Here is a 27,589-nt window from a genome sequence, read left to right on the forward strand (position 1 = left end):
GAAAACGAAGCCGATGGAATTTGATGAATAGATTGATGAGATCATGACATTTCACAGAGTAACTTCTCTTTTCTTTCTCTTCTCTCCGTCGGCTTTCCTTGTTTACATGTGGATGGGCAAGGGCCTGTTGGGAAGAGGAGACGAGGTCAAGTGTTTTCGTTTTTCTAAAGTTCCATAGACTACCAGCGCGACTTTGGGTATCGCATGTCATACTTCAGTTGTGAGCCGAGTTCCCTTCATCTGTATTCGCATTCCATTCTCATAGACTGTGGGCAAAGTAGCCGTGGCCACGCTTCTGGTATTTGCATATATGTAGATGTATCTTTTTCCACGATACTAGCAGCCCTCCCTCGCTACTGGGCAGGCTGAACAATTGTTTGGCATCGCTGTCCTCGAGGATAAGAAACTATTACTATATCAGAATACATAAAACAGTTGGCCCACTGCAAAAATAAAAGGAGACAAAATGATAATCGCGAGGGTCTGATTCTCATAAGCCGCGTCTGATCAGCAAACTCATCAGCTATCATAGAAGATTGTCTCCATAGAAATCAGGAAAGCCCACGTATAGTGCCCACTGGGCCAGCATGACAATCTGGCCGATTCGCAAAGACCAGACCAAGTTCCCTAGCTTGATTGATCGATAGCTTGAATGCATGACCCACCCAGATATGATCCCAATGTCTCAGATTATATACATATAGTATTACTCAGTAGAGAACCCTGATGTAGTAAAACCTTTTGACTCAAAAATACCCTACTACCCCTGATAATACTTCCGATCCTGATGTAATGCGTGTTCGTGTGACTTCTTTCAAGCCCCATGGCGTTGAGATAGCAAGGATCAGGCGGTGCTCAAGATGCCTTGAGGAGGTGGTCCAAGTGATTGGTAAGGAATGGTATACCACCGGCAGACTTAGACTTGGAGTTCTTGAAAAGCGGCCCACCGTCGTAGACAAGAGCCCTTGCTTAAAGGATCTTTTACCGCCAGAAAGGACCCTGCATTTCCTGAAGGCATCGTCGCAAACTTGTGCTGGAGGGGTCGACTTCTCATCCTCCCGTTCGATTTCCCATCCTCTTCATTCGACTTCTTATCCTTGTTGATGTAGTACTCCTCGCGCATCTAGGATACCTTCGATCGAGACTGCCTAGCTGATGGATATAGAATCTCAACTGAAGGTAAGCGCCGCCAACCTGGGCCGGGGTTTCGACTTCATGGGATGTGTCCGCCGCCCCCCTGAAGGCATCTTCGCCAACCTGCGCTGGAGTTTCGACTTCCAATCGTCTTCCTTCAACTTCTCACCCTTCCTGTCGGTGTGGTGTAGTACTTGCCGATCTTCCATTTCCACTTCGAGTCTGATGGCCACGGATCGATTCCGCTTAGCTGGTGCACGTGAATCCGCAACGAGGTCTGTCTCCCCTGCTTCTTTCTCCTCTAAACTCGCCCTCGCCATCTCAAAGAACTTGTCAATGACCCGGCTAAACTTCTTTCTCCCCGATGAGTAATGCTTCTCGAGAGGCGAGACAAGATGCTGAGCTTCGTCTTCTCTTCTACAAGCGGAGCACATCGCATCATCATCTGTGCGAGCCCGGTCGCAACCGATTGTAAGAAAGACAATGACCCTTCCAACTCCATATTGCACATGCCGCATGTCACGATACGATTTGCTTTCGAGTTCTTGTTTCTTGGTACTTTGGTCTGCGGTCACTGACCTAGTACTACAATGTAGCCTAGGTTGATGAGTGGCACTGGGGCTGGGGATTCGGCTTCAGTGGCAAAGCAGACTTAGCTGTCCCTTGTTGATAGCTTTGGAGATTTTCCACTGCAAATAGGATTCTTTTTTCGACACCATTAGCTAAAGTTGAGGAAAGAAAAGAGCAAGGTGAGCTTCCGGGAAAGGTAATGATTTGGCGAGGGTCCACTCAACCAGTTTTTGCTTTTGCTTGGAGTTGAACTTCCAGTATGTAGCAGCAGTAGCAGACTTAGCGGCTTTGTAAATAGCCTCGGAGATTATTTCCACTGCAAGCAGAATTCTTTTTTGGCACCATTGGCTGAAGGTGAGGTAGAAAGAGCACGATTGCCGGGAAAGTAATGATTCGGTGGAGTCAACTCAACCAGTTGCTTGTAAAGCTGAACTTCCAGTGAGTATATCAGACGCATTGTCTTTGATGCCAAGGTTAAACGGCTAGTAAAAAAGGCGAATCACTAGCCCATAGTCGAGGTGTTGATAGTTACCAGAACTCCCGACTATCAAATGCATACACTTCCACATTTTGGAGTGCCATTTTCAGTCTCAACATTGGCCAAGGCCGTTTCCACTGAATTCCCAGCCAGTCCCCGGTCATACAGGTTAAATCAATAGTAGGAAAGACCACAACTCCCTCTATGATCGAGCCTCTGGTAATCAACTGACGACCGCCCAGCGAATGGGTACACCTCGATGGTGAAATGATAATCATTGCTGACCATAAAGAGTGGTTGGTACAAAGAACATGCCTCTGCAGAAATGGTCTGGCCGGGTCAATTCTACCCTGAACTTATGGGTCAAGGTTCCGGCAATCAAGAGACGAGGGTTCCTCTTGATTATAACCTTGAACAAGGCATAGAACAAACCACAACTTCCGCCATGGTCCAAGCGCTGATAGTCGATCGACGAGCGTCCATCATAAGAATATACTTCGACATCAAAATAATAATTGTCGCTGTTGCTGACCAGACAGAAGTGTGGTTGGTCATAGAAGTGGACCAACCACTCTCCTGTCTGATCGGGACATGCCCAAATTGGACATGTCTCAGATTGCGGAACTCCGACAGCCTTGAATACTGAAACCAGTCTTCACTCACAAATGGAACGTTGAAGAACTCGATCCTCCTAATCACATTCGAATGGACGACTAAGAAGGTGAAGAACTCTACCTGTGCCCTGAAAAGGACAGCGGCAGGTCCATGCAGTTTTTTGGCCGGATGGCCGGGGAACTCATACGAGCACGATTATTCCTGGGCAGAATTATCTAGGGATCACAAGCAAGTGCCCTGCCCATTCTCCAAAGGGCAGTGATGCATCCCTGAACGGGCTCGATTCTGGATGCCCTTTGATCCGCATTATCATGCGGTCAATATCTTCAGAGACCAGGCGAAGCCCCCTACTTGAGCTGGTGGCTGTCGCACGGGCTCACGGGGGCTCATATCGAAAGATCTCAGTCTGAAATTTGGTCATCGAGACGGCTTAAATTCTGTAGGCTAGGGATCTCGATCCTCATCACCTGGGATTGGGTTTCACTCCCATAAGCTAGGAAGAGAAATGATCGTGTTGCTGATGATTTGTCAGCCTGACTTCATCAGGCATCTTGGAGCGCACAACAGTGAGATCGTCACCGAGGAATTCGCACAGGCGCTCCACTTGCGAATTCGTCCCAGTGTCAAGCAGCGGCGTATCCCCTCCATCGAGAATGATGGTGCCAACATCCTCAGGCACAATGACGCCCTGGCAGATAGCCTTGGCCAGCTTTCCAAAAGTGGTCGCAGTCGATTTCTAATCCCTCCGGCCAGTATGTCAGCTCACAGGCTCATTGAGATCAAGATCAACAAGGCATACGTACTCTACCCCGTTGTAGTTCCGAGCAATAATTGCTCCTGTCTCTGCGGCGTGGACTGCCGCCTCTTTTGTATCTGTCACAAAGATGGAGCCACGAGTCGCAAAGAGCTTCGAGGCGCCGATCCTCTTCGGTCCACGCCATTTTTTGATCGTCGATATGGACCTTCGTGGCCGCATCACAGCACTCTTCATGGCGCCTTGGACTGATGTTGAGGTCCTCAAAGTGCTGATATAGTATCAACCTTGTAGCTGACGGCGGAAACCTACGCGCTGCGCCCGGGGGAACTGGCAGGGAGAATAGGAGCTGGAGGCGAGGCCATGAAACAAAGATAGTGGCGAGTTCTAACTTGGAATCACCTTTCCTCTGGGCTTTGAGACTTCCAGGCGTTGGTGGATGTATGAAGAATGAGGATGGATGAAGGAGGAGGAGGAGGAGGAGGAGGAGGAGGAAGAAGAAGATGGATGGAGGAGGAAAGAAGGAAAAAAAGGAGAGGGGAGAGGGCCTTTTTATGTTGCAAAGGAGGGTGGGAGGACGACGGTGAAGAGGATGAATGGTCTCGGATTCAATGGTTGAGAGATTCTGCTTCATTCATTGATGGACAATGGTGAAGTTATCCAGGCGCTGCCTTGAATGTAGGGTCAGCTTTATTCATCAAGTATTATGGCTTTCCAGACAACAACCGCTCGAACCTCTTTTCTGCTACATTAACTGTAGCTGGCAGTCTCCCAGACCTTAACTCGGACCAATTCAATAACTTGGAATTCCGGTTTCTTCACTGAGAGGCTGTATGTAAGTTTGAGGCTTCTATTGAGGTTGTTGGGGCTCATCAAGAAGTAACAAATACTTTATAAAGCTACAATAATCAAATCGTTTCAACAAGATCCGATGTGGTGTAATGGCTAACATCGCTGTCTCTCACACAGCAGCTCGGGGTTCGATTCCCCGCATCGGAGTTCTCTTTTGCTTTTTTTTTTTGTCTGTTCTTGCATAGCAACGTCTATCTACCCCAACGCACGACTAGAGGGAAGATTTTACCCCGGCTGAGAAAAAAAGTACGACAGTGATGTTGTACATTACCCCCCCCACACAGCAATTGTTCGTCCATCCAATCCACCAACCACATCCGCTTTCCATGGCCGATTGATCAAGGTCTATCTAGAAAGATAGATAGATCAAAAAGAAAACTCCGATGCGGGGAATCGAACCCCGAGCTGCTGTGTGAGAGACAGCGATGTTAGCCATTACACCACATCGGATCTTGTTGAAATGATATCACAGCATTTGCTAACAGAATTTAATTATGAGAGCCCCTCTGGTGTAATCGCTGACATCGGGCTGGACTTCCAAGCATACAACATCACAACCCAGAGCACAAGATTCTGCTCCTTGGCGACCCGTCATATTTCCGGCCATGGTGTCTTAGGCACGCATGGTACTCAAAACGTATAGTACATAGATCAGAGCGAATGCCCTGCGGGCGTTCCTCTTCTTTTCTACCCATGAACGGAGTTCTTGGTTGTCTCGATCATCTCTTTCCCATAGCCCCCCATCCGCCATCTATAGACTACATCTATAGACCGCACCACTTGAAGCCTCGGCCAACATGGAAGCCAACTGTCGAAGAGATCTCTGTAGATGAAAGCCCGACATGCACTTTGTATTGACCCTCCTTTACCTCCCAGCAGTGCTGTTGAGCATTGTAACTGCTGACACTGTATTTATCCAACGTGACAGACATATCCTGCTCTTCGCCGGGCTGCAGGCTCAATCTTCGGAACTCTTTAAGTTCTTTCAATGGTCGTTGGCTCTTCACCCGGTCCCGTGGCGGGCTGACGTAGTACTGAATGACAGTTGCGCCCCTTCGTATCCCGATGTTCCGAACCCGACAAGAGACTACCACCGTGCCTTCTGGATCTGAGATCGACGTGTCCGTGATGCGAACTCCGAAGACCCTGAAGTCGGTATAAGAAAGGCCGAACCCAAATGGAAACAGTGGATCTGGGTTCTCCGGGCGATCATAGTATCTATAACCAACATCAAGCCCTTCGGCGTATCGGACCACGTTGTTCTCGTCGCACGGGAAGTTGGCAAAGCTGGGATTGTCTTCATCTCGACGTGGCCACGAGAAGGGGAGACGACCGCCGGGGTTCGTGTCTCCGCCGAGCACGCGTGCCAATGAACGACCAGCTTCTTGACCTGGAAACCATGCTTGCACAACTGCTGGCACGGAATCTATAAACTGGGTGAGCCCAACGGGTCCTCCGCTGAAATTGACCACGATTGTGCGAGGGTTTACCGCAGCGACAGCGGCGATCTGCTCGTACTGAAGGGACGACAGATCCATAGACTCCCGATCGAATCCTTCAGATTCAATCTCGTTGGTCGTTCCCACGCAGACGATGGCATACTTCACTTCCTGTGCTACTGTACGCGCATCTTGAATTCTGCTGGGGATATCGATAAACTCATGAAACCGCAGAGCGGACCCTTGGAACATTCGACCGAAGAGGGGCTTGGCATAGAGAATAAGAGGATCGGTATTCCACGATTCCAGCATTAGCGTGTATGATTGACCTGCTTGCATTGAGTAGGTAAACCGTCGCTCCAACTTCGATTTGAAAAAGTAGAAAGATTCTGGACGCAAGTCGGCTTCTTGAGGTCTCTCAAAAACCTTTTCATCATTGATATAACAGACTGCAGGCCCGGTCGAAATGATAGACAAGATGTGCTCCCCAGACGTTAACGGACGAATACCAAAAGTCATTCGGGTGCAGTAGTCTTGGCCGAGGTAGTCCGGCCATTTCTCCTTGATCATGTACTCTGCCTGCTCTTTGGTCTCTGAAAAGACCGGGTTCTTACCAATCACATGGCCATTGAACCATTCCAGCTTCACTGGCTCCTTCGCCTGCATCTTAGTATCTGAGGAAAACATGATTGAAGGATCAGCATGCGGCAGGGAACCAAATACTGGGACTCCAGGCACAGCCTTGACTTGAAAGCCAGCTTTACCGAGCCCCTCTATGGGAGAGACAGCGTGCAGGGAATCTACCCGGGCACTCCCTCCTCCACCAAGACTGGCTTCCATAGCGTGGTGTCCTATTAAAGCCACTGTGACACCCTTTGGCAGTGGAAGAATATTTTCGTTCTTTAAGAGAACCATACCCTCTGCACCACTGTCACAGATAAACTCATCTCTGTCAAGGTTCTCGACTGCATCTTCGGGTGGTTCCTCGGGATGCTCGAACCTCTTGAGACGACAAGCAAGCTGCAAGATTCTGCGGGCTGACTCGTCGACGACCTGCTCAGCTACCTGCCCATCATTTACCGCTCGCGCGAGCTTCTCCCCGCGCCATCTCGTTGGCCCGGGCATTTCCAAGTCCACCCCTGCATTTATGCTGTCTGCAGTAGAGTAAACTCCCATCCAATCTGAGACAACGACACCATCAAAGCCCCATTCGTCTCGCAGGACCTGATTGACTAGTTGGGGACTATCAGCAACATATGTCCCATTCACGCGGTTATAGCTGCACCATGAAGCCAAGTCAGTCAATTCGTTGTCCGGTGAGACCACTGCCTTGGTGACCAGGTCGCATACCTGGCCATGAAACAAAGTGGCTTAGCCCATCTCATCAGTAATTGAAACGGAAGCATGTAGATCTCTCGAAGAGTTTGCTCGTCAATTTCGGCGGTTAGAGTTCTGCGGTTGTTCTCGGTGTCGTTGGCCACATAGTGCTTCGGAGTGGCGGCAATACCAATGGACTGGCAACCTAGTTGAATCAGGTAAACAAATTGGCAAAGGAGAGGGGCCTGCGATTGCAGATCCCACCATTGACAAAGGCTGCCGCCAGAGCTCCCAGCACGAAGGGGTCCTCGGAGTAAGTCTCATAATTCCGCCCCCCTAGGAGATATCATTAATGTTGGCCTGTGCCTCACTGCGTAGATTGCAGGGTTAAATTACCTCGAGGGGAACGTATGACATTCATGGTAGGAGCGAGTAGGACATTCGCGGCTTTTGTCTGAGCTTCGCGGGCGATCTCCTTTCCTGTGCGGAAGAGCAGCTCGCGGTCAAAGGTCGCCCCAAGGCTGGTGCCGCAGGGGAAGCAGGCAGCTTTGATGCCACTGACATAGCTCCCCCCTCGCGCACCGTTGGGACCATCTGTGAACTGTACAAGGCGGGATAGATTAGCGTTTGGCTTGAAGTGCATCGTGCCATCGGGGCAAAGTGTCGACCGAGCGAAGGAAGCCGACCTTGACGTGTGGAACGAAGACATCATCGCGCTTTATGACTCGCGTGCGCCACCAGTCGGCTGCTGCCAGTAGAGAGATCTTCTCCTCACGAGTGAGCTTGCTCAGCAGCTTGTCTAAGTCCTGTGAGTCGCTCATCATTGGAACGGCAGGGGGATGGCAGGGGAAGGGCGGGGGGATGGCAGGGGGATTGGCTGTAGACAGCATAGATGGACAATGGAGATGGGAAGTGTAGATGGACGATGGGTTTTAAATAGTGACGGTGGATCAAATGCTATGGCGTGCTGTGCCGCCATAGCATTTGATCCACCGTCCGGTCACTCTAAACTAATTAGTATCTACCCCGCTTATTCTACCTCGCATGCAGCATGGTTGATTGTTTGCCAAGTTGAAATAAGCTGTTACTCAGTAGATTACCTTGCCGACGCATCCGGACTGTGAGTGACAATGACCATCATGTCATTTAATTCGGTCGATTAAGGCTATCTTATGACTGATGAAAGAGCCGTCTCGGGTTCCGCCCCCTGCTTGCTATACTGGACCGGCCCGGTATAGTCTCTCAGAATCTAGGCTTCATATCACCTCGATCTGGTGCTGAGAATCTTTCCCTCGGTGTGTTGCTGGCGTGGAGCTTGCGTCAGTAGACAAAATCCTTTGCTTGCAGCTGCATTTGTCATTTGTCCTTTGGGTCATGCCTATTTTTTCCTGTATGCGGCCGAGCCCCCACTCAGACATGGCTCACAGCTCTTGTTCTTGACCTCGCTACTGGAGTGATTCGGACTGATAATTGTCGGGTCGAGGCCTCGGCTTTCACATTTACCTGCCAACGAACTATATTTCCCGGCATTCCTGTTCGACTGGCGGAGCACAGTGCCTAACTGTATGAACCAGCGACGCAGTTCATCGGTAAAACCCCCATGAATGTTCTTGCTCTATTTATTTGTACGCCATTCCAGATGAGAAAGTCGACAACTTGTTAAAGAAGAGGTCACTGTGCACCCTTGATAATAGCCAAGGTGTAAGACAGTCGAGTCGTGTTCGGCAACGAGGAATGGGCGAACCTGGATCGTCTCCCATATTTTGAAGATAGGCAACAGGCAAGAAAACAAAGCAGGTCAGTGAATATACAAGAGACATCGCATGCAAATTCTATCGAAAGCAATAGCAAAAATGCATTAAGAAACCAGTCGAACGACAACAAGCACAACAGCAGAAACAACAGGTTCAGGTGCGGGGGCGGGTAAGAACCATGGGCGCTAAGAGTTCCGCTAGTTAGCCCTAACTGCATGGCTGAAAGACCAGTTTCGCTATAAACAGAGTAATTGTTCACTTTGCCCAGTGATTGGAAGTGCAGGTGCAGTGACTGGAGAGTAATCATAGCTTAGCTGTGCTGAATCCTCATCTACAGGTTCTCAGTTTTAACCTGATATCACCAAAGTGTTTATATCGACATTTTGTATGGCTGCCATGGATATCCGCAGGTATGGAGAAAATTGGCAATTCGATTATAAGCGGACGATGGGTTGGATCTGAGTTGCAGCAGCGATGTTCGACATTCTGGTGTGTCTGGATGATTGCTTGATCGTCTGCACTTCCGGCATCTCTAGTGAAGTTCTGTCTTCTCCTTTAAAGTCAGCCACCTTGCCTGTGAGATCATTATTCGCAACATCACTTATCGTCCTAGGGTTTTGAGGTTTACAGATAGATGACCAGTCGACTTTGGCAAAATGTGTCTAGCTTCCGCCCAAAGATGCCGACAATAAACGTAGTCCCATATGATGGCGTGAGTATATGTCAGTTGCGGAGAGCAACTCGGCTGTTCACGTCGTCTAAGTTCGAGAGCATTGAGACTTGTTTAGTATGACATCTCAAATACATCGGACTTATGTCTAATTGCAGGCCTGTACTCATTATGATGTCCTGGCAGTAGATTAGATGAATTTGCAAATTACCTCATAAGGCCGGCATGGGTGTGCAATTTGTTGTGGACATCCTCCACGTCTATCATGAACAGATTTATGCCAAGCTTGCATGAGAGTGACAGGCGAGGAGTATAGTTTGTCTACCCGATTGAATTTTGCTTAACTGAGTCTTTCTTTGTTTCTTAGTCAGGGTCACACACAAATTCTGAGTATGCAAGAGGAGCAGTGAAGGCACGGTAGAATGTTTGCTTAGTGCGTTCATGCCTCAGGGCGCGGACGACAGCGCTGCCGACTAAGCAACAATGGAGGGACCAGCGCAGCATACCATGTTCTTTGTATTGACCATCTGATACACTCACTGCCTGAGGTCCTCCGTGTTATTTTCTTGCGTTTGTTGTTCAGAGCTTTTTCCCGTCTCATCTGCCATCCTTTTTCTCTGCACGCCTTCCTGTCCCTGTCCCTCCTCATTCCTTTTATCATCCTAAGTATCAAGCCACGTCTCTGGGGAGCAATACGCAGTCTCTTCCAGCTTACAGCCTCACTGGTCATTTTCAAAGAGCCTGTATATCCCCGGAGGCCCAGTCAGAAGACTGTGGCGCTTCGGGAGATTCACAGCGCTCCGAAATAAGGCTTCGTCTGGCTGCGTTTTGGGCTTTTCCCTGCTTCTAACCTACGCTCCAAAGGACGAACTACCTTCAGATTCGAGATTAGTCAAGCTCGAGCCTTCATCTATTTGTTCTCCAACTGCTCTTGATCAACATGGACTACTTCTCGTATGTTCCGGGCGATCCTAACCCGGTGGACACACAGCCGATGGACATCATCGGTGACAATCAACATCACTCTGCCATGATCGAAGACAAAGACCTGGAGATTATGGAGGCCGAGAACGAGAAACTTGATCAGCTGGTGGCCCAATTTACTAGAGGGTTCGAACCATCCACCCTCCGTAACGAGGTGATATCAGCCCTGCAAAGTCTCGCACAATCCGCTTTCCCGGGGACATATGAGCATCTCTTAATGCTCTGCTTCACAACCGACGATGAACTACAGGACATGCAAGAAGAGCTCGAGAGATATCTCCTGTTACGCTATGGGCAGGTTCCCAATGAGCTCGTCCCGCGGGCCACGACCAAAATCACCGACGAGTCTTATTTTGCATCGGAGATTGAGACCCTGAGAAGACTCCTCGAGCCATTGCGTGGCGACTCGACGAGCCCCGTCTACTGGCTGAGTCTTAGACGCGCGAACCCGACCAAGGCCCGGCAGCAACTCGAAGCAGCGACCAAGGTGATCAACGCTTTCAAGAAGGACGTGCTTGCAGCTCTGCACTTTGATCCGCAGGAGCGTAAGTCCAACGATACACCTTTCATCTCATTTAACTAGCGTCTCTTCTTACTGATGAATTACAGGGAAGATTGTCAACCCCCTTCCAGTCTCAGCCGAACGCTCGGCTTTCGTAAGCATGAAGCACCTGCGCATCGATGCTTGCAAAGATACATTTCACTGGGACGAGTACAACCAGAGCAACATGAATCTCACCGTGTTATACCATGCGTACAAGGCGCTTCTCTGCCGAACCAAGCCGGACAAGGCGCGCGAATGGGGATGGCTCCCACCCAGGGTCCTCGAAGCCCCTCGTGCATCCAGTCCTCAGGCATCCATTGGTGATCTAGCTTATTGGCCGTTGAGACAGGCGGGAAACGACAAGTACGATCTACTCGTGAAGACCGCGCTCTGGCTGGCGCTTGCTAGAGGCCTTCCCGCCGTGCACCTATTCTGCGATTGTGCTCGAGTCTTCACGTCACTCATCCCAGCAGGAGATGCAAGCCCCAAGACCATTGTCTTCTTACGCCGGTTGACTCAACTCCGTGTGCCCGTGGCAGTCATCAATCCCAGCCCACGCATCCCCGTGCCATTCCAGAAGCGGTGCCAGAAAGGTGACAACGATGATTATTTCGAGGACGTGTGGAGGTCGGACCAGGACTTGGAGAAGGATTTGGCGCAGAATGTCTCGCTGTATGGCATGGACACAGCCAAGGATATCCAACGAGCACGACCCCCTCTCCCTCGACGCTCGTTTCAGCAACAGGCACAGCTGATCAAGGACGCTGTCACCGTCGAGACGAGCTTTGCAGACGCGTGGTCTCGTAAAGATCCGGCAAGCGTTCCTCTCGTCCCTTCTTCCTTACCAAGCTAATCGTTCTGATCTTAGATCCCGGTGCAGCACCGTCCTCCATCTGTCCCTGAGCCAGAGCTTATTTGGAAAGTCCAGCCTGAGCCGGAGGAGCCTGACATTTTCGACAAGGATGATTACGTCTCGGTTCTCTTCTGAGCAACGGGAAGATTCGTCATCTCAGCCCCGGCTTCAGCTGGTCGATTCATCTCCGCTCATAGCTTGACCATCACCTCTCTTCCCCCTGAACATTCTCTCCAACCCTCCCACCGTTGAGACGAAACACCGAGAATTGGCACGTTCTGATGACCTCAATAACGAGCCGAATCTCTCCGTTCCAGTCTCTCCAATCTCAAACTAGTGCATTGAACATTGAAAAGAGCCAACCACTCTTGCCTTTCTTAGCCCGCACTACCTTCCAAGCCTTTCCATCCTCTACCGCCCAGGACAATCTTGTTAATACATGTTCTTTTCCGATCTTGCTCCATAACCTCAACGAATCTTGATCTTTCCAGGAACCCAGGTTTTACTCATCCACCTCTTATGTGGCAGTCAGGAGCGAGCGGAACCGCACGTTGGATTTGATTGATTTTTGTTGAGAATTCAGACACCCAGCGAAAGGAAATGTGCAGATTTCTATCCAGGGCCCCCTTGGAGGGATGACTATTTTTGTTATTTTCTTCGTCATGTATGTATCTACGCCCGATGATGTTTCATGATGAGACATATCAAAATAGAATGACTGGGAAAGGATGTGGATTGCAGAACAAACAGATGTAGAATTGTGTAAAGGTTGTGATAGTCCTCAAGATTCTCATCTTTGGTTTGGTTCTTGAGTGTAAAAGTTGGTAGCCTGGATCGCCCGTGAGAGTTGGTGAGTAGGGCATGTGCACTGAGATCTGAGCAGTGGCTTTGATAGTCTTTACTCTGCAGTGCACTTGTGTATAAGTAAATAGCTGGTCACAGCCCTGTTTGTAAATGATCTAGAATGTGGTTCACTCGTTTTACTCAGAGAGAAAAAGTTGATGAGACCAGACCTGGGAAAAGACAAGCATACTTTTCAATTAAATTCCCGGAAGTGATCAGCCATGGTATCCCATAATTTAAGGGAGAAAAAGAAGGAAAAGAAAAAAGTGTGTCCCGAAATAGAAACTAGGTCAATCGGATTCCCAACAAAATCAGAACTTTTCTTTATGCCGCCATGTTGTTGAACTCCAACAAAGGATCAATCATAGCCAGGTCATCAACAGTAGGATTCGCCGCGCTGGGTATCTTGGAATCAATATCGTGTATCATGTCATTATGAGAGGGAAACCCTCCCGCCGTATAGCCACCGCCACCACCGCTCTCCTCCCCATTCCCATATTGAACCGCCGGGCCGGCAGCAACCGACTTCCCACTAAGGTCATACGGCTCGTAGCCTGGCCCATCGTCGTCGTTGTCAAACTCCAATCCGTACAGTCCAAACAGATCTCCCATCATCGCCGCCGTCATCGTGGCTGCAGTCGTAGAAGCAGCACCAGTAGAAGAAGACTGCTGCTCGCCATCCTCCGCCAGCAAGGCTTTCTGCATGAACAGGTCTCGAATTTCATCCTCCGAGTACCCATGTTTGCTCCCCATATGCACCCAGAGGTCGTAGTTCCGGTGGAAGCGATGCGCGCACCCTCCCTGCATGCACGGTATCTGGCGGCCCGTTTCCTCGGCATAACCGGCGCCCGTCAGCGCTGCCAACGCCGACGGTCCTGCTCCTGCGCCTGCTGCGGCCGCATTACTTCGCTGCTGGGCGGAGACCTTCGGCGCCAAGCCCAGCCGCTGGCGTCGTTCCGCCTTGGCGTTCGGGAATCCCATGTGTGCCGTGCGAATGTGTTCCTCGAGGGCCAGCTTGCTCCCGTAGCGCTTGCCGCAGCCGTGGGCGGCTCCGCCGGGCCAGCCGGCGACGCGCTTCGACGCCGAGAGGTCGGTCTCCCCGCAGACGAACCGCTTCTCGCCCTGGTGGACGGTGCGCACGTGCACAGTCAGGTTGCCCTTCTTTGTGAAGCTGCTGTCGCATCCGGGAACAGTGCAGGGGAAGACTTTGCGGTCCGAGAGGGGGACGTTGCCGTGGGCGACTTCTAGATGGCGGCGGAGTTCTCGGGTGGTGGAGCAGGTGAGTGCGCAGTGCGGGCATTGTGGTGGATGCGCGGCGCGGATGTGGGCTTGGAGGAGGGCGTAGGAAGGGAATGTTGCTGTTCCTCCTGCTGCTGTGGTGCTTGTGGTAGTTTGTTCGAGATCCGCACGCTGAGCGCATTCGGCGCAAGCAAAGCGTTTCTCGGTGTGGACTCGGCTTTCATGCGCGCGGAGATGTCCAGCGGTATCAAAGGCCATGGGGCATCGTTGGCCACTGGCTGGGTCAACATGCGCACACGGGAAAGGTTTCTGGTTGAGATGGGCGCTCAGAATGTGTTTTTGAAGGGTCGTGTGTTTTCGGAAGGTCTCGTCGCAGGGCGGATACTCTGTGCATCGGTACTTATCCCGCCCGTCGTGCGCAGCCAGATGTCGTCGGAGACGGGAGCCTGTCACGAAGCTCTTTCCACAGCCGGGACGATCGCAGACATAGTCTCGGATCCCTGTGTGGGCGCTCTTGACGTGATGGTTCAGATGGGATGCCCGGAGGAAGTTCTTGTCGCAGCCATCGTGGGGACATTGAAAGAGACGCTCATTGTTGTGGGAGCGTAGATGCTCTTGAAGTCGTGCTGGGCGGTTGAACGCTTTGGTGCAACCGTCGAAGGGGCAGCGGTGAGTTTTCAGCTCGGAAGGATATCTGGAGGATGTTGTCGACATGGGCGTTGCGGGCGTTTCGTGAAGACTGTCGCCAGCTTCACTGTCACTGTCCGAAAACTCATATTCGACATCGGAGTCTTTCTCTCGATAAATCGGGTCTGTGGAGTGTGAGTATTAGCAAGGGCATGCTATCGCAACGGCAGTATGTTCTCTATCGTACCGACATCATCGTCCAGCGTCGGTAGCTTCTGTAGCCTTTTCGGGCTAGGGAGGTCCCCGGTCGCCTTTCTTTTTTGACTCATGATTCCGTCACCCGCGACCTCATCTACCCAGAATGCTAGATAGCATGATAAGGATGACGAGATGAAGCATCGACGATCGAGAGAAGCCATAAACCCCGAAAAGAGAAGCCCTGCAGATAAAATTTTGCCAAAGCGGTGAGGATATATATCCTAAAACGGACTAGTTCCGGACGAGACGACAGGAACTTTTTCCGCCTTTTGGAGGTCCGCAAACTACGATTTCTGCACCTCAACAAAGCAAGGCTGTCGCATCGCTCCTTGTCTCGCCTCAACTCATCCCGTCGCGGTCTCGGCGCCTCTTCTCGTCTCTTTCACGGTCAACGATTTTGTCTCCGGTCTTAATTGATCTCGATCGGCACCATGTCGGACTACGGCGATCACGGCGATGAGGATAAGTAAGAGCTTCCTCGATATGACCTGTAGCTAGCATTGCGCACCGCGGGATTCGCGCAGCTGGTGAACGGCTATCTTTGGATCTAAAGAGAATGTATGATGATCTGACTTTGATCTTCTCCTATCTTGCAGCTACGACTACGAGCCCGCGGAGCAGGATTACGATGACAACGAGCCCGAGGACTTCCTCAACCCGGAAGACCTGGATGTCGCCGAGGGAGGTGACGACTATGGCGAGTCTTATGCGCCGGCCGTGAATGGCGACCGTGTTGTTGTCTCGGGCGATCCGAATGCCGGTTATTCGGGCAAGGTTATGGAGCAGGCGCGGGAGAAGAAGGTGCCCAACGACCAGCGCACGACGACCCCATACATGACCAAGTACGAGCGGGCGCGTGTCTTGGGAACTCGAGCTCTGCAAATCAGGTTGGTCTTGGACATGTCTCCGAATAGACTGGACGAGTGCTGGGTGAATCTGACCGCAATATCAATAACAGTATGAACGCTCCGGTGCTTGTCGACCTTGAGGGTGAAACGGATCCTTTGCAGATCGCCATCAAGGAACTCAACCAGAAGAAGATTCCTCTCATTGTGCGGAGATATCTTCCTGATGGATGGTAAGCACGATTTGTCCCGTGAAAAACCTGAATGCCACATCTAACCACCGTCGCCAGGTATGAGGACTGGACGTGCGAGGAGCTGTTGTAAAAAAGGGTGGAGACGGTATGGATGGCTGTACATTGATAAATGGTTTCTCTTGTCTTTTCTTGCTTCATAATTGTCACGGTCTAAGTGTTTCTCTCTTGGGCAGCATAGCGTTTGGAGTTTCGGAGTAGGGAAGCCAGTCAGAACGGCTCGAGCAATCCCTAGGTTACTAGGACGAGCGCACAAAAAAAGCACACAAGGATAACGCACCGCAGTTTATAACGGCAAAATACGAAAAAAAAATCCACTGATGTTGATATACTTGTTTTGATGCTTGAGTCCGGTAATAGCTGCATTTGCTCGATACGGCACACCTTGACCGCAACTCAGACGTACCGGTAGACAATCTAGTCGGAAACCGACGACTGTCAAGCTGAGTTATTGGTCTTTCGTTGGTGAAGTACTCTGTACACCAGGTATCCATGCATAGCTCGATCCTCACCATGAGCGGCATATGATAGATCATGTAAAGCACGAGGCACCAGCTCACCACTAGGTATAATCCGATAGTACGGAGATTGTACGTGGCTTCCAACTGATGTCACGCATATCCCGATTACTGATGTACATTAAATGGATACTTTGATACCAGTATACCTGATGAACAGTGTCAGTAGTTGAGGTGCAGTCCTTCTATCAGCCAAGCAAAAAACCCTCCGCCATACTCCGCCTTGCCTGATTCAGTAAGAACCTGAGTACGCGGCGGCTTCGATTTCTACCGCTCCACCATTCACCCCTCTATCACATTCAATTTCTTCCTGCCTCTTTCTCTCCAGCGTATTGCCCTCACATCTTAAGTCTGTCTCGCTTCGATCCAAGTGGCGGTATCCTCAGCAAGTTATACGTATCATGATAACCGGGATGACCTGCCTGTTGAAAGAAAGTGGAGCAAATGTAAGTGTGCGTGCGTGCGTGTGTGGATGGACTGAAAAGTCGGTTCGTGCCGCGGCCTTACTCATTGACTCATGATCCACCAGGCCTTCCTCTATCAGCCAGTGCCGGTACGGAATCAGTGTAACCTGCTGCGTCAGAATTCAAAATAATCAGACTAGTCTCGATTCTCAAGATTGAAGAACCTCAGACTCCGAGAACTCCTTCTCCGCCTGGATAAATCGGCACGCTGCTGACCCCTGTTCCTCGCCAAACATGCGCCTTGATCGTCCTGCTAATGCACGAGCTCCATGCCATATCTTGGCCACAGTAAAACCATTCGGACGCCCGGCAGTGACGGCACAAGGTTATAGGTCTCCTCTTCTCCAGGATCAGGATCTTGGGGTCATAGTTCATACCCCTCTTTTCTGTCATCTGACGAACCCTTCGACCTTCATCAAGTAGTAGTATTGCCAGCTATCACCGAGATAAGATGTGGTCGATGGGCCCTGGGGTAAGGACTCCTCCCTACTCGGCAAGAGTCTCCATCCTCATATCCGGAACCCACCCTCCGGACGTCCAGTAGGATACTCTCCTCTGATGGAGCCATCAGGCCATTGGCACCCATATTCACTCTTCACTGGTCGTTTGACCATCTCCAATACGCTGGAGTCAACACGGCTTAGCCAAATTCGAGTGGACCCCTGGACCGGCTTTTCATCTAATGCAGTCTGCTTTTCTTTCTACTTTTCTAGCTTCCAAGCTTAGTCCCTAGGGCGTGGCTCCCGAAAAAAAAATTACATTATTAATCATACTTCGCTGCCACCTACTCAGCCTTTGCTCAATTGTTTTATATTCAAGGGATCAGCAGTGCCAGGTCTTTGCTCGCGGGGCCTCCATACTTGTGTCACTACACGTCTGCTGTAGCCGTGTCAAGATTGCAAACGCTGTCGGTCTTTCCCTCTACCTTGCTTTTGGCGCTGACCTTCCACGCGACGATTATCTCGATCCTCAAATAATCGTGGTGGAAGATGGGAACCCATGCTGATCTGAAGGAGAAGGTCTCCGCAGAGTCTCCCAGCACCACTGATCAAAATGGCAGCCATACAATCCCTGTCTCTCCATCGGACGACAAAGCCCCAGAGCCGACCTTCGATACCGGACTTATATCATGGATCCAAGTGATAGGTTCTTGGTTCTTGTTCTTCAACTCATGGTATGTTCTACTATCGTAAAGTATGTCCCCAGTCTTTGCGGGCTGCTGACTTGCCTAGGGGAGTGATCAACACTTGGGGCGCGTTTCAGACATATTATGAAGAGAATACATTGAAGCACATGTCCTCCTCCTCGATCGCCTGGATTGGATCGCTGCAAGCTTTCCTCCTCATGCTATTCGGCGTGGTGACAGGCCCTCTCTTTGACGCAGGATACTTCCGTGCGCTCCTGGGGTTCGGAACCATCATGCTGCCCTTCAGTCTTATGATGGTTAGTCTGTCTACCAAGTTCTGGCAATTGATCTTGTGCCAAGGTATCCTACTTGGTCTTTCCGCTGGATGCCTGTTCGTTCCGTCTGTTGCCATCCTACCCCAGTACTTCAAGCAGAAGCGAGGATTGGCAAACGGACTGGCCGCCTCGGGGAGCAGCATTGGTGGCGTGATTTACCCCATCATGTTCGACCAGCTGCAACGGCGGGCTGGCTTCGCATGGGCTACTCGAGCCGTGGGCTTTCTCTCCTTTGGGACCTGCTGCATCTCATTCTGCATCATGCGCATGCGTTTTCCTCCGAAAGAGAAGCGCAAGCTCGTGCAGCTGTCTGCGTTCAAGGAGCCAGTCTTCACCATGTTCTGCGTCGGAATGTTCCTAGGCTTCCTGGGATTCTACAACTTCCTCTTCTACATCCAGTCGTATGCCATCGACACCAAGATCGTCGACGCCAATCTGGGCTTTTACCTGCTTTCCATGCTGAACGCGGGCTCGACCTTCGGTCGAATCTGCCCCAACTTCCTTGCCGACCACATTGGACCGATGAACGTGCTTCTGCCTGCTGCAACGGCAACTGCCATCCTGGCCTTCGCGTGGATTGGTGTTCACAACGTCCCCGGCATCATCATTCTGTCCGTCTTGTACGGTCTCTGCTCTGGCGGCTTTGTCTCTCTTCCTCCGGTGGTGATGGCTTCTATAACCAAAGACATCCGTGACCTGGGAACTCGTCTGGGTATGCTCTTCGCTGTGACTTCAGTCGGTCTGTTGATTGGCACCCCCATCGGCGGCGCAATCCTCAGCAACACCGGGAAATATCTAGGCGTGCAGCTCTTCACTGGGTGCTGCCTCATCACCTCCTCTGCTATTTTCGCGGCCCTGCGGTATACTCGCACTGGTCCTCATTTACTGGTGCGGGCTTAAATCTCGTGATTACCTTATCACACGCGAAGCACCGCAGGCCGACTAGCTATGAGCACTTGGATGTTGCCATTATCTTCTGTGGAACTCTGCTTATAGGAAGCATATCTTAATACGCTGGTATCATCCAAATTACGTTTTTGGGTCATGCCATTCATTTGCATAACGGGAAAGCAGGCGTTATAGAAAACAAAACTTGATTTCATTTGTGGGGGAAAAGAAACATTTGCAGCATCATCCTACGATACATACCTCAAAATGCATATATGATTACCGTACCACTCGCTTCCTTGTCCATGCATAGAACTGTAGCCACTAATTACAGTTGTAAGATGTTGTCTCACACAATCAGTCTCATAACTATAGCCATCTAGATCGAATCGAATTTGCCAACGCCCAAACACCAAGCTTTTGCGAAGGAAACAACCAAGCACAAACATCTCTCGCTACTGCAACTTCCCCACTCAAAAACTTACACACGGCCGCCCTCATGGAAGAGCCAAGGGCTAGAACCTTCTCCATACCAATCTGCCCCCTGTCAACCTCCAAATCACGAAACATCCACCGGATCAACCAAGAACTCCTCCCCTTTCTCCCGAACATGCTGTAGGTTCTTATCGCGACTGCACGGCTTGCGCATGTCGAACGCATCCTCGCCCGTCTCCGACATTCCCGACGGATCATCACTGTAATACCCCACGACTCGCCGGAAGACCGAGTACCTGTGCCGAATTGTTAGCACACTACTACCACCACCACCACCACCACCATGGCCTAAATCCAGAAAGAGGAGAAAAATACGCACCCCATCCCCTTATACATATCCACCGCGACCTTATTCCCGGCGCGCACGTACAGATCCACGAACCAAGCGTCGTTGATATCGGAGCCCCGCTCGAGGCGTTCGGTGAGGCGGCGCGCATGGCCCAGGCGGCGCCATGCGGGCGCCACGGTCAGAACAGTGATGTGACCGTGCCAGGGCGTGTAGTGCTCCGAGTGGCGCATCTGGGCGGGTTGTTCTTCGAGTTTACCCATAACTGTTTTTGTGTTGCGTGCTGTTAGTTTTGATGGGGTGGGGGGTGTTTATCTTGTGGTTGCTTACTATAGCCGACAATTCCTTCTTGACGGTCTTGGACGCTGCTGAAGAGGGAGGGCCAGCGCATGAGGTAGTTCAGGTAGAAGCCCAGGTCGTAATTTTCGGTCAATGGGTCGAGGTTGGTGAGATTGAGGGAGAGGAGGTCCGTTGGGGACATGCGGCGGATGGAGGACATTGTGGCTGCTTTTTTTGGTCGATGGAATGCTTTTGGAGGAATTGAATCTGTATGTGAGAGGAAGAGAGAGTTAGGAAGGTAGAAGACGCGAGAGAATGGAAGTGGATGTTGAGGTTAGAGAGGTAGCTGCAGTATTGTTGGAGATCAAATCAAATTCTCGAAATGGTGCGGGGAAGGAATGAGGGCAATGAAATCAGAGGGGCTTTTTGGCGGTCACGGGCAGAGAATTGGGCGGCGGGCGGCGGAAGGCAGGCGGACAGGCAGGCATTAAACTAAGTGATTATTGTTTTCGGCATCAATATTATTCTTCTTTATTCATACTTTCTTCTCCTTCTCCTTCTTCCCCTTCCCCTTCCCCTTCCCCTCGTTCATGCTCCTATCTTAACGACTAAATTTCCTCAATTCATAAGACTTTTGACTGTCTGCTTTCCCTTCATTGTTTATTCCTCGACACTCATTCGTCTTTTCCTCTTTCCCTCACTCATCCTGGTGATGCGGTCGGCGATCCGCCCATATTAACTTTCCCCTGTTGTTTACCCCGTGGCAGCCCGCCCCAGCCCAGCCCACTTGACGAATTCTGAGACGACTACTTTTTTCTACTCGCTCGAGGATAGACCTTTTGCTACTACATCAGACTTACAAATTTTATATCTTGCAAACCTCAATCAATTTTCAGCTCATTGAGACCGCAACCATGCCGTCCATACCCCCACCCCTGACTTTATCTCACCGCCATACCCGGAGTCGATCGTCCAACATCGACTTCGACCCTATTTCACCAGGCACCTACGCTCCCAACGGTTATTCATATCAGTCGCCTCGGTCGCCTCGTACGCCTCGTTCATCCGCCCCTCCCTCTCCTATCGACTCCCGCCCGCAGCGTGCCAACAGCATCAATGAATCGCACCGGATGTCGGTCGACTTCGGCGGCGCGGCCGGTGGAGGCGGCCTGGGCAACTTAGCGGATGAGCTGGCCGACGCATGGGAGGAGGAGGAAGGGGGTTACGGAGGTTACGCCTCCGGGCAGGACACCGGGGTTCCCGACCACGCACAATACGCGACCCACAGCGAGGACGAAGCTGCATACAACCATCGTACACGAACCCCGTCCTCCGGGTACTCCCCGGAGCGGAATTCCACGCTGCAACCCCCGCGGCCCCGAACGCGCAATGGCACCCAGCGACAACACCGCCGGTACGAGTCGCAGTACGATGGCTCCGACTACGGGAACGACTCGGACTTCGAGGAATCGGATATGCCCCCGAGTCTGGAAACACAGATGGCGGAGATTGAGAGTCTGGCTCGACGAGGCATTGAGAACAACGGCAGTGAGAACGACTACGTGATTCAACGAGCGGTGGAGGCCTTGCGGGATTTGGGCGCTCAGAGCGGCATCGAGAACAATGCCATGAGGTACGTTCATGTAGCCCTTGCTGTTGAGTGGGAGTGTGTGACTGACGCAAGATTTTCTCCAGACTCATTACCGCTCACTCCTCCATCACTTCGCATCTGACACACCAAACGCGGGCCCTCCAAACCCTTATCCACCCCCTCCTCTTCTCGCCTTTCCCGCTTCTGTCGGAGGATGCCATTGATGCACTCATCCCGCTCATCGACGAAGAACTCTTGCCTAACCTCCCCTACCCTTTCCCCGACCAGCCCCGTCACTCCTCCCGGCCCACCACCCCCTCGCAGTCTTCAGCCCTCAATCCGCTGGTCTCCCTCCAGAGTCTCATCTCGCAGACATCCGACATCACCCTCTCCCTCCGGGGCCTGAGCGATACGCTGTACGAATCCCGACAACTGACCGCCACCGCCTCGCGACGACTCCGGTCCGCACGGGAACTGGTGGCGGAGCTCCGCCGCGAAGAAGAGGGCCGCGAGGAAGGAACGCGGTGGATCGAACGCGGGGACTGGGACCGGCGGCTCCGCGACCGAGAAGCCGGCCGAGTCTGCGGCGACGTGGTCAGTGGGTTTGAGGCGGTCTGCGGCGAATGGCGGGAGAAGCTCTTCGGAGCCGCTGGAGCTACCGCTACCCCTGGCGCCGAAGTAGCTGCCGCATGATGAACCTCCTTCAAGGAAGCACATACAAAAGAAAGATATCTTTGATCTAACTCCAACGTCTCACCTTATAAGAAAAAAAGATCATTGCACCTGTGTCATGACCTACTTACTTCCTTTCCCCTATCTCCCAACGACACACCGCATCACCCCCTCCCTCTTTCCTTGCTTTTTTTCTCCTCATCAAGTATATAGACATTACCTTTTTTCTCCCTATGCTATAAGCTTCTTACTTATTTACTTGAGAGCCTGTTTTTTTGGTCTTGTTTCTTATCTTTCGCTGGTCGAAGTTTCTTATCTTTAGATTTTCCGCTATCGGTTATGTCCTCTTTTCCCTCCCTGGGAGGATTCATTAATGAACTTGGTTTTTCTTGCAGTCGCTCTTATGTCATCGATCTTACGCAATGATGCAGATACAAAATAAAGAAATCAGTTGGCAATAAATGCATCTACACCAGAAACCTTACGAGAAAGAAGTTTTAGTAAATATGGAAGACACCCTTGAGATGTATGCATCTAGTCAACATTTGGATATGCCCAGTATAGCGGAGAAGAGAAGACAAATTAGATAAAGCAGGAGGGATAAAAAAAAAGGCAACAGCAAGAAACACGACTAACTACACTATGTTGAAGAAGAAGAAGAGCATTCGGTTTCCCCTGAATTCGTAATTTTTTGTTCTCAAAATAAACAAAATTCATATCCTAGGGTTGTGGTAGTAGAGGGCGAAAAAGAAGAGGGAATAGGACATGACGGTATCTCTTTTATGTCAGAGGGAGAAGAAGAAGAAAAAGGAGAGGAGACAAAAAGGCCGAGAGGGAAGGGAAGTACGGAAAGAGGGTGAGTAAGGGGGAGGAGGAGAACAGTTAGGAGAGGGAGAAATAAAGATGGAGAGATGGTTTCATCATCGTCATCATCATCATATCAATCACGCACGCACGCACGCGCACACACACACACACACACAATACACGCCCCTTTTCTGTAACGAGAGGATTGGGTTTTTCTTTGTTCTTGCTTCTTTCCCAGAAAGTAAAAAAGAGAAAACTTTTTTTTAAGATCAAAAGTCGGTCATGTCATATGAGAGAGAGTAAAGAAAACATGCTAGTAGGAAGAGGATATCTACTGGCCCTGCTGCTGCTTCCACTTGGGCACCCACTTACCACCCGAAGAGGCGGCGGGCTTGGACTCTTCGGAAGCAGGAGTCTGAGTGCGGGAGGAAGGCTGCTGCTGGGAAGAGCTGGAGTCGCGGGCGTGACGGGGCACCCAACGCTCCGACGAGGCAGCCGGAGCAGGAGCCGGAGCTGCGGCCGGGGTAGCATTGCCGCCCGAGCGGAGGTGAGGAGGCACGTAGCCACCACCCGTGCGACGCGGAGGCTGAGCCTCTTCCCGCGGCGCGGGAGCCGACTCGGCGGGCGCGGCGCTGCTGGGGGCACCAGAAGCAGCAGCGGCCTCCTTGGCGGCCTGGCGCTCTCTCCAGCCACCACCACCACCAGCAGCAGTGCGAGGAGCCAGATTGAGGCGAGGAGCAGTGCGCTCGGTAGGAGCAGGGGCAGCAGCAGCAGGCTCGGGTTCAGGAGCACCAGTCTTACGGGCCAACCGGCGGGCCTCAGCTTCCTCTTCACGTTGCTTCTGTCTGGCAGCCATCTCATCGAGTCTCCTATTGGTAGGGTTAGTAAGATGAACACCAGGAACAATTAACAGGGACACTGACTTTCTCTCCTCCTCACGCTTGACCTTCTCCTCGGCCAGAACACGTCTGCGCTCCTCTTCCCGGGCCACTCTCTCCTCCTCTTCGCGCTGGATACGCTCTTCCTCCTCCTTGCGACGGCGCTCCTCCTCCTCGCGCTCGGCCTTCTCACGGCGGCGACGCTCCTGGACTTCCTTGACGCGCTGCTTCTTCTTGGCCTCGAACTCACGCTCAGCGGCCTTGCGACGCTTCTCGAACTCCTCGTGGCGCTTCTCGGAGACCTCCTTGCGGAAGCTGTTGAACTGGGGCACCAGGCGGCTGAGACGGTGCTTGAGGGCAACAGCCTCCTTGTGCTTGTCTTCGGCCTCCTTGAGGGTCTCGGCCTTCTGGGCCTCGTAGAACTCCATATCTTGCTTCTTCTGAGCCTCGTAGTCCTCGGGAATGTGCTTGAGTTCCTCACGACGGAACGCACGCTCCAAGTGATCAATACGCTTGGCGGTGGTGCGGACACGATCGTTGAGCTCGTTCTTCTCCTTCTCCAGCTGAGCCAGCTTCATGGCACGGAGGCGGTTGGCATCCAGCTCGGTCAGGTCGAGCTCGCTGATGTCAATGCCCTTGACACCGCTCTTCAGCTCCTCCAGCTGCTTCTTGAGCTCCTGCTGGCGGATGCGCTCCTGCTCATCCTGAATGCGCTTCTTCTCACGCTCGCGCTGCTCGTCAGCCAGACGCTGCTTCTCAGCCTCCTGGAGCTGCTGGGTGCGGATGCGCTTGCGGGTCTCCTCCTCGCGCTGCTTGCGCTGCAGAGCATCGGTGGCAGCCTCCTTCTTCTTCTCGATGATAACACGGCGAGCCAGAGTCTCCTCGTGCTCCTTGGCAGCACCGGCCGCAGCACGGGCAAGAGCAGCGCGCTTGGCCTCCAAGCGAGATTCGCTGTAGGAGGGGTCGACGTACATGCAGGTGACGTGGAGGGTCTTAGCCAGGCGAGTAAGCTGCAGGCGAGCAATCTCGGCAGGGGTGTTCTGAAGACGCTGGACGGAGCCGACCTCGCTCTCAGCAGAACCAGCGGCGCTGCCGGAGTGCAGGGCCTTGGCGGAGGAGAAGACATCGGTGTCGAAGGTGAGAACACCAGAGGTGTGGTCGACGCGGATGGCCAGGTCGCCCTTCTTGCAACCGTTCATGATGAACTTCTCGATCATAGAGGGAGTGATCTGGAAGGGGTCGGGGAACTGAGCCAGCTCGTAAACGAACTTGAGCTCGACGGACTCGTAGACCTGGGACAGCTGCTGGAAGAGACGGGTGAGGATGACCTGCTGCAGGGGCAGGACGTACTTCTCCATCTCGGGGTCGGCACCGATCTGCTTGAGGATGGGGGTGATCTTCTTGCAAATGGACAGAGGGTGGAAGTCAACCTCCAGGATGTTGTACAAGTCGCGGATCTCAGGGCGGACGCGCTTCAGCAGACCCTTGTTCAAGGCATCCTTGAAGAGAATGGCACGAGAGGGAGCCTGAGCCATACCGAGCAGGTTGGTGAGGCGAGTGTTCTTGTTCTTACGGGCCTCATCGACGTCAACGAGAGCACCGCGGGAGCGGGAAGTGCTGATGACAGGGATGGAGAGGGCCGACAGCAGGACGAAAGAAGCAGCCTTGGTCATGTCAGCCTCGCTGACGGAGGGGTTCTCCTTCTTGGTGCTCTGACCAGCGGCAAGGGCCGCGGCGGACTGGCGGAGCAGGTTGTAGTAGCGACTCCAGGCGGCGGCGTGGAAGAGGTAGTTCTCGCTGACGAGGAAGATGCGGGCCAGCTTCTCGTAGTAGTTGGCCATCATGACGTTCTTGGCGGGACGCTTAGACAGGCTCAGCAGGGTGTGGATGTCCTCGATGCTGCGGAAAGCCTCCTGCCAGAGCTCAAGCTCAACGGCAACGTTCAGCTGCTGGAAGCGAGTATCCAAGTGACGCTGGAGGGTGTCGGGATCGCTGAGGTTGATGGCGTGCATCTGAGTGGAGTACTTGGCGGCGTTCTGGACATGGTTGCGGAGAAGCTCACACAGACGGCGGAACTCGGTCTTGCGGGTGTACTTGAGACAGAACTGGAAGGCCTGCAGAGCGGTGGTCTGGTACATCACCTCCAGACGAGCGTTGTTCTTGAGGATCTCCAGCACGGTGCGATAGGTTTCCCAGAGGAACTTGAGCCATGGGGTGACGACGGCGCGGTCGGTACGGTCGCGGGACTGTTCCCCGGAGACGGTGGCCAGCAGAATGGTCTCGGGGGTTTCGATAGCCTCCAGATCGTCGACGTTGGAGGAGGGAGCCGCGGATTCCAGGGAAGACTGGATCTCGTCGGCCTTGGCCTGAGCCTCGGTGACCTTCTTCTCGGCGAGCTCGATGAACTTCTTCAAGACCACCTATACAACACCCAAAAAAATTTCCCCCTTCAGTCAGTCTTTGGCCTAGTGGTAGATACGACAGGCGATCCTACCTCGATGGTGCCGACGTTGGTGTTCTGGGCGATGTTCTTGTACTGGTAAAGACCATCCTTGGCGGACTTGCCCTTGCGGAGATCGACACACAGCTCAACGAAGAGGAGCATGACGGGCTCGAGCGAGACGATGGGAGTGCTGCGCGTTCTCTTGGAGGTGACATGTTCGTGAAGGACGTTGAGGGCGGCGGGGGCCTGACCCACGGCGATGAGTTCCTGAGCCCTCTACAGACGACCAACCGTTAGTTGATATTCCATCACTGATTCCAATCATCCTCGTCATCTTCCTTTGTCCCGTCTGGTCCTTTTCTTCATTTGTTTTCCCGAGCCAAGATTGTCTCCGACCTCTTCCCGGTTGACAGCGCGTACCTTGAGGACATTTTCAGGCTTGATATGGGGTGGCGGCGGCATGATGGGCGATGTAGTAGGTGAGAAACACGATCAGTTGTTGATAGATGTAAGAAAGGTGGATCGCACAACGACGGGCGGGCAGCAGAGGTCGAGGGCGATAAAAGCCTGAGGTGAAAAAGGCTGCCACGCGACGGTCGGCGAAATGACCCAAGACGACACAAGCCGGTGGGAAATATGGGGGGGGGGGAGGAGGAGGGAGGAGGAGGAGAGGGAGGACAAGACAGAGGCTGTGGTTGAGGGCCGTCGTTGTGCGAGAGCCGGCGAAAAAAACCAAGATTTGCCCACTTTGGGTTAAGCGACTGGGACTGCTGAAATCAC

General features: G+C 52.2%; 9 protein-coding genes and 2 non-coding genes across 11 annotated transcripts; 5 read left to right on the forward strand and 6 right to left on the reverse strand.

Moving 5' to 3' along the window:
• Nucleotides 1–3,290: 3,290 nt before the first annotated feature.
• Nucleotides 3,291–3,788, reverse strand: ASPACDRAFT_42528 (uncharacterized protein; the record flags this gene model as incomplete). Its single annotated transcript, XM_020201116.1, has 2 exons — nucleotides 3,291–3,533; nucleotides 3,597–3,788. The coding sequence occupies 2 exons, from the start codon at nucleotides 3,786–3,788 to the stop codon at nucleotides 3,291–3,293; spliced, it is 435 nt and encodes a 144-aa protein (XP_020057368.1).
• Nucleotides 3,789–4,478: 690 nt separating this feature from the next.
• ASPACDRAFT_t129 lies at nucleotides 4,479–4,550 on the forward strand. Its single transcript has one exon. It is a non-coding gene; the product is annotated as a tRNA-Glu (tRNA).
• A 231-nt stretch (nucleotides 4,551–4,781) lies between these two features.
• Nucleotides 4,782–4,853, reverse strand: ASPACDRAFT_t134. The gene has a single exon. It is a non-coding gene; the product is annotated as a tRNA-Glu (tRNA).
• A 314-nt stretch (nucleotides 4,854–5,167) lies between these two features.
• Nucleotides 5,168–7,980, reverse strand: ASPACDRAFT_51808 (glycoside hydrolase family 3 protein; the record flags this gene model as incomplete). The annotated part of the gene is made up of 5 exons (XM_020202531.1): nucleotides 5,168–7,121; nucleotides 7,193–7,364; nucleotides 7,424–7,495; nucleotides 7,556–7,760; nucleotides 7,846–7,980. The coding sequence occupies 5 exons, from the start codon at nucleotides 7,978–7,980 to the stop codon at nucleotides 5,168–5,170; spliced, it is 2,538 nt and encodes an 845-aa protein (XP_020057369.1).
• Nucleotides 7,981–10,523: 2,543 nt separating this feature from the next.
• ASPACDRAFT_42530 (uncharacterized protein) lies at nucleotides 10,524–12,099 on the forward strand (the record flags this gene model as incomplete). Its single annotated transcript, XM_020201117.1, has 3 exons — nucleotides 10,524–11,112; nucleotides 11,177–11,931; nucleotides 11,980–12,099. The coding sequence occupies 3 exons, from the start codon at nucleotides 10,524–10,526 to the stop codon at nucleotides 12,097–12,099; spliced, it is 1,464 nt and encodes a 487-aa protein (XP_020057370.1).
• Nucleotides 12,100–13,075: 976 nt separating this feature from the next.
• On the reverse strand, nucleotides 13,076–15,099 carry ASPACDRAFT_117744 (uncharacterized protein). Its single transcript, XM_020196093.1, has 2 exons — nucleotides 14,921–15,099; nucleotides 13,076–14,858 (listed from the first exon to the last, which is right to left on the reverse strand). The coding sequence occupies exons 1-2, from the start codon at nucleotides 15,000–15,002 to the stop codon at nucleotides 13,132–13,134; spliced, it is 1,809 nt and encodes a 602-aa protein (XP_020057371.1). The 5' UTR covers nucleotides 15,003–15,099; the 3' UTR covers nucleotides 13,076–13,131.
• A 110-nt stretch (nucleotides 15,100–15,209) lies between these two features.
• ASPACDRAFT_117747 (DNA-directed RNA polymerase core subunit RPO26) lies at nucleotides 15,210–16,253 on the forward strand. The gene is made up of 4 exons (XM_020196094.1): nucleotides 15,210–15,397; nucleotides 15,528–15,818; nucleotides 15,890–16,009; nucleotides 16,067–16,253. The coding sequence occupies exons 1-4, from the start codon at nucleotides 15,363–15,365 to the stop codon at nucleotides 16,098–16,100; spliced, it is 480 nt and encodes a 159-aa protein (XP_020057372.1). The 5' UTR covers nucleotides 15,210–15,362; the 3' UTR covers nucleotides 16,101–16,253.
• Nucleotides 16,254–17,564: 1,311 nt separating this feature from the next.
• Nucleotides 17,565–19,642, forward strand: ASPACDRAFT_77887 (MCT family MFS transporter). Its single transcript, XM_020205066.1, has 2 exons — nucleotides 17,565–18,183; nucleotides 18,242–19,642. The coding sequence occupies exons 1-2, from the start codon at nucleotides 17,999–18,001 to the stop codon at nucleotides 19,368–19,370; spliced, it is 1,314 nt and encodes a 437-aa protein (XP_020057373.1). The 5' UTR covers nucleotides 17,565–17,998; the 3' UTR covers nucleotides 19,371–19,642.
• On the reverse strand, nucleotides 19,620–20,868 carry ASPACDRAFT_117751 (peptide alpha-N-acetyltransferase complex B subunit NAT3). The gene is made up of 3 exons (XM_020196095.1): nucleotides 20,470–20,868; nucleotides 20,173–20,404; nucleotides 19,620–20,089 (listed from the first exon to the last, which is right to left on the reverse strand). Exons 1-3 carry the CDS (start codon nucleotides 20,636–20,638, stop codon nucleotides 19,918–19,920), a joined length of 573 nt encoding a protein of 190 aa, XP_020057374.1. The 5' UTR covers nucleotides 20,639–20,868; the 3' UTR covers nucleotides 19,620–19,917.
• A 100-nt stretch (nucleotides 20,869–20,968) lies between these two features.
• Nucleotides 20,969–23,169, forward strand: ASPACDRAFT_117753 (uncharacterized protein). The gene is made up of 2 exons (XM_020196096.1): nucleotides 20,969–22,051; nucleotides 22,114–23,169. Exons 1-2 carry the CDS (start codon nucleotides 21,333–21,335, stop codon nucleotides 22,700–22,702), a joined length of 1,308 nt encoding a protein of 435 aa, XP_020057375.1. The 5' UTR covers nucleotides 20,969–21,332; the 3' UTR covers nucleotides 22,703–23,169.
• Nucleotides 23,170–23,819: 650 nt separating this feature from the next.
• tif32 (putative eukaryotic translation initiation factor 3 subunit EifCa) lies at nucleotides 23,820–27,271 on the reverse strand (the record flags this gene model as incomplete). Its single annotated transcript, XM_020203493.1, has 4 exons — nucleotides 23,820–24,357; nucleotides 24,412–26,786; nucleotides 26,861–27,085; nucleotides 27,230–27,271. The coding sequence occupies 4 exons, from the start codon at nucleotides 27,269–27,271 to the stop codon at nucleotides 23,820–23,822; spliced, it is 3,180 nt and encodes a 1,059-aa protein (XP_020057376.1).
• Nucleotides 27,272–27,589: the final 318 nt, after the last annotated feature.

This window comes from Aspergillus aculeatus (genome assembly GCF_001890905.1).
Source record: "Aspergillus aculeatus ATCC 16872 unplaced genomic scaffold ASPACscaffold_6, whole genome shotgun sequence".
NCBI classification, from domain to species: domain Eukaryota; kingdom Fungi; phylum Ascomycota; class Eurotiomycetes; order Eurotiales; family Aspergillaceae; genus Aspergillus; species Aspergillus aculeatus.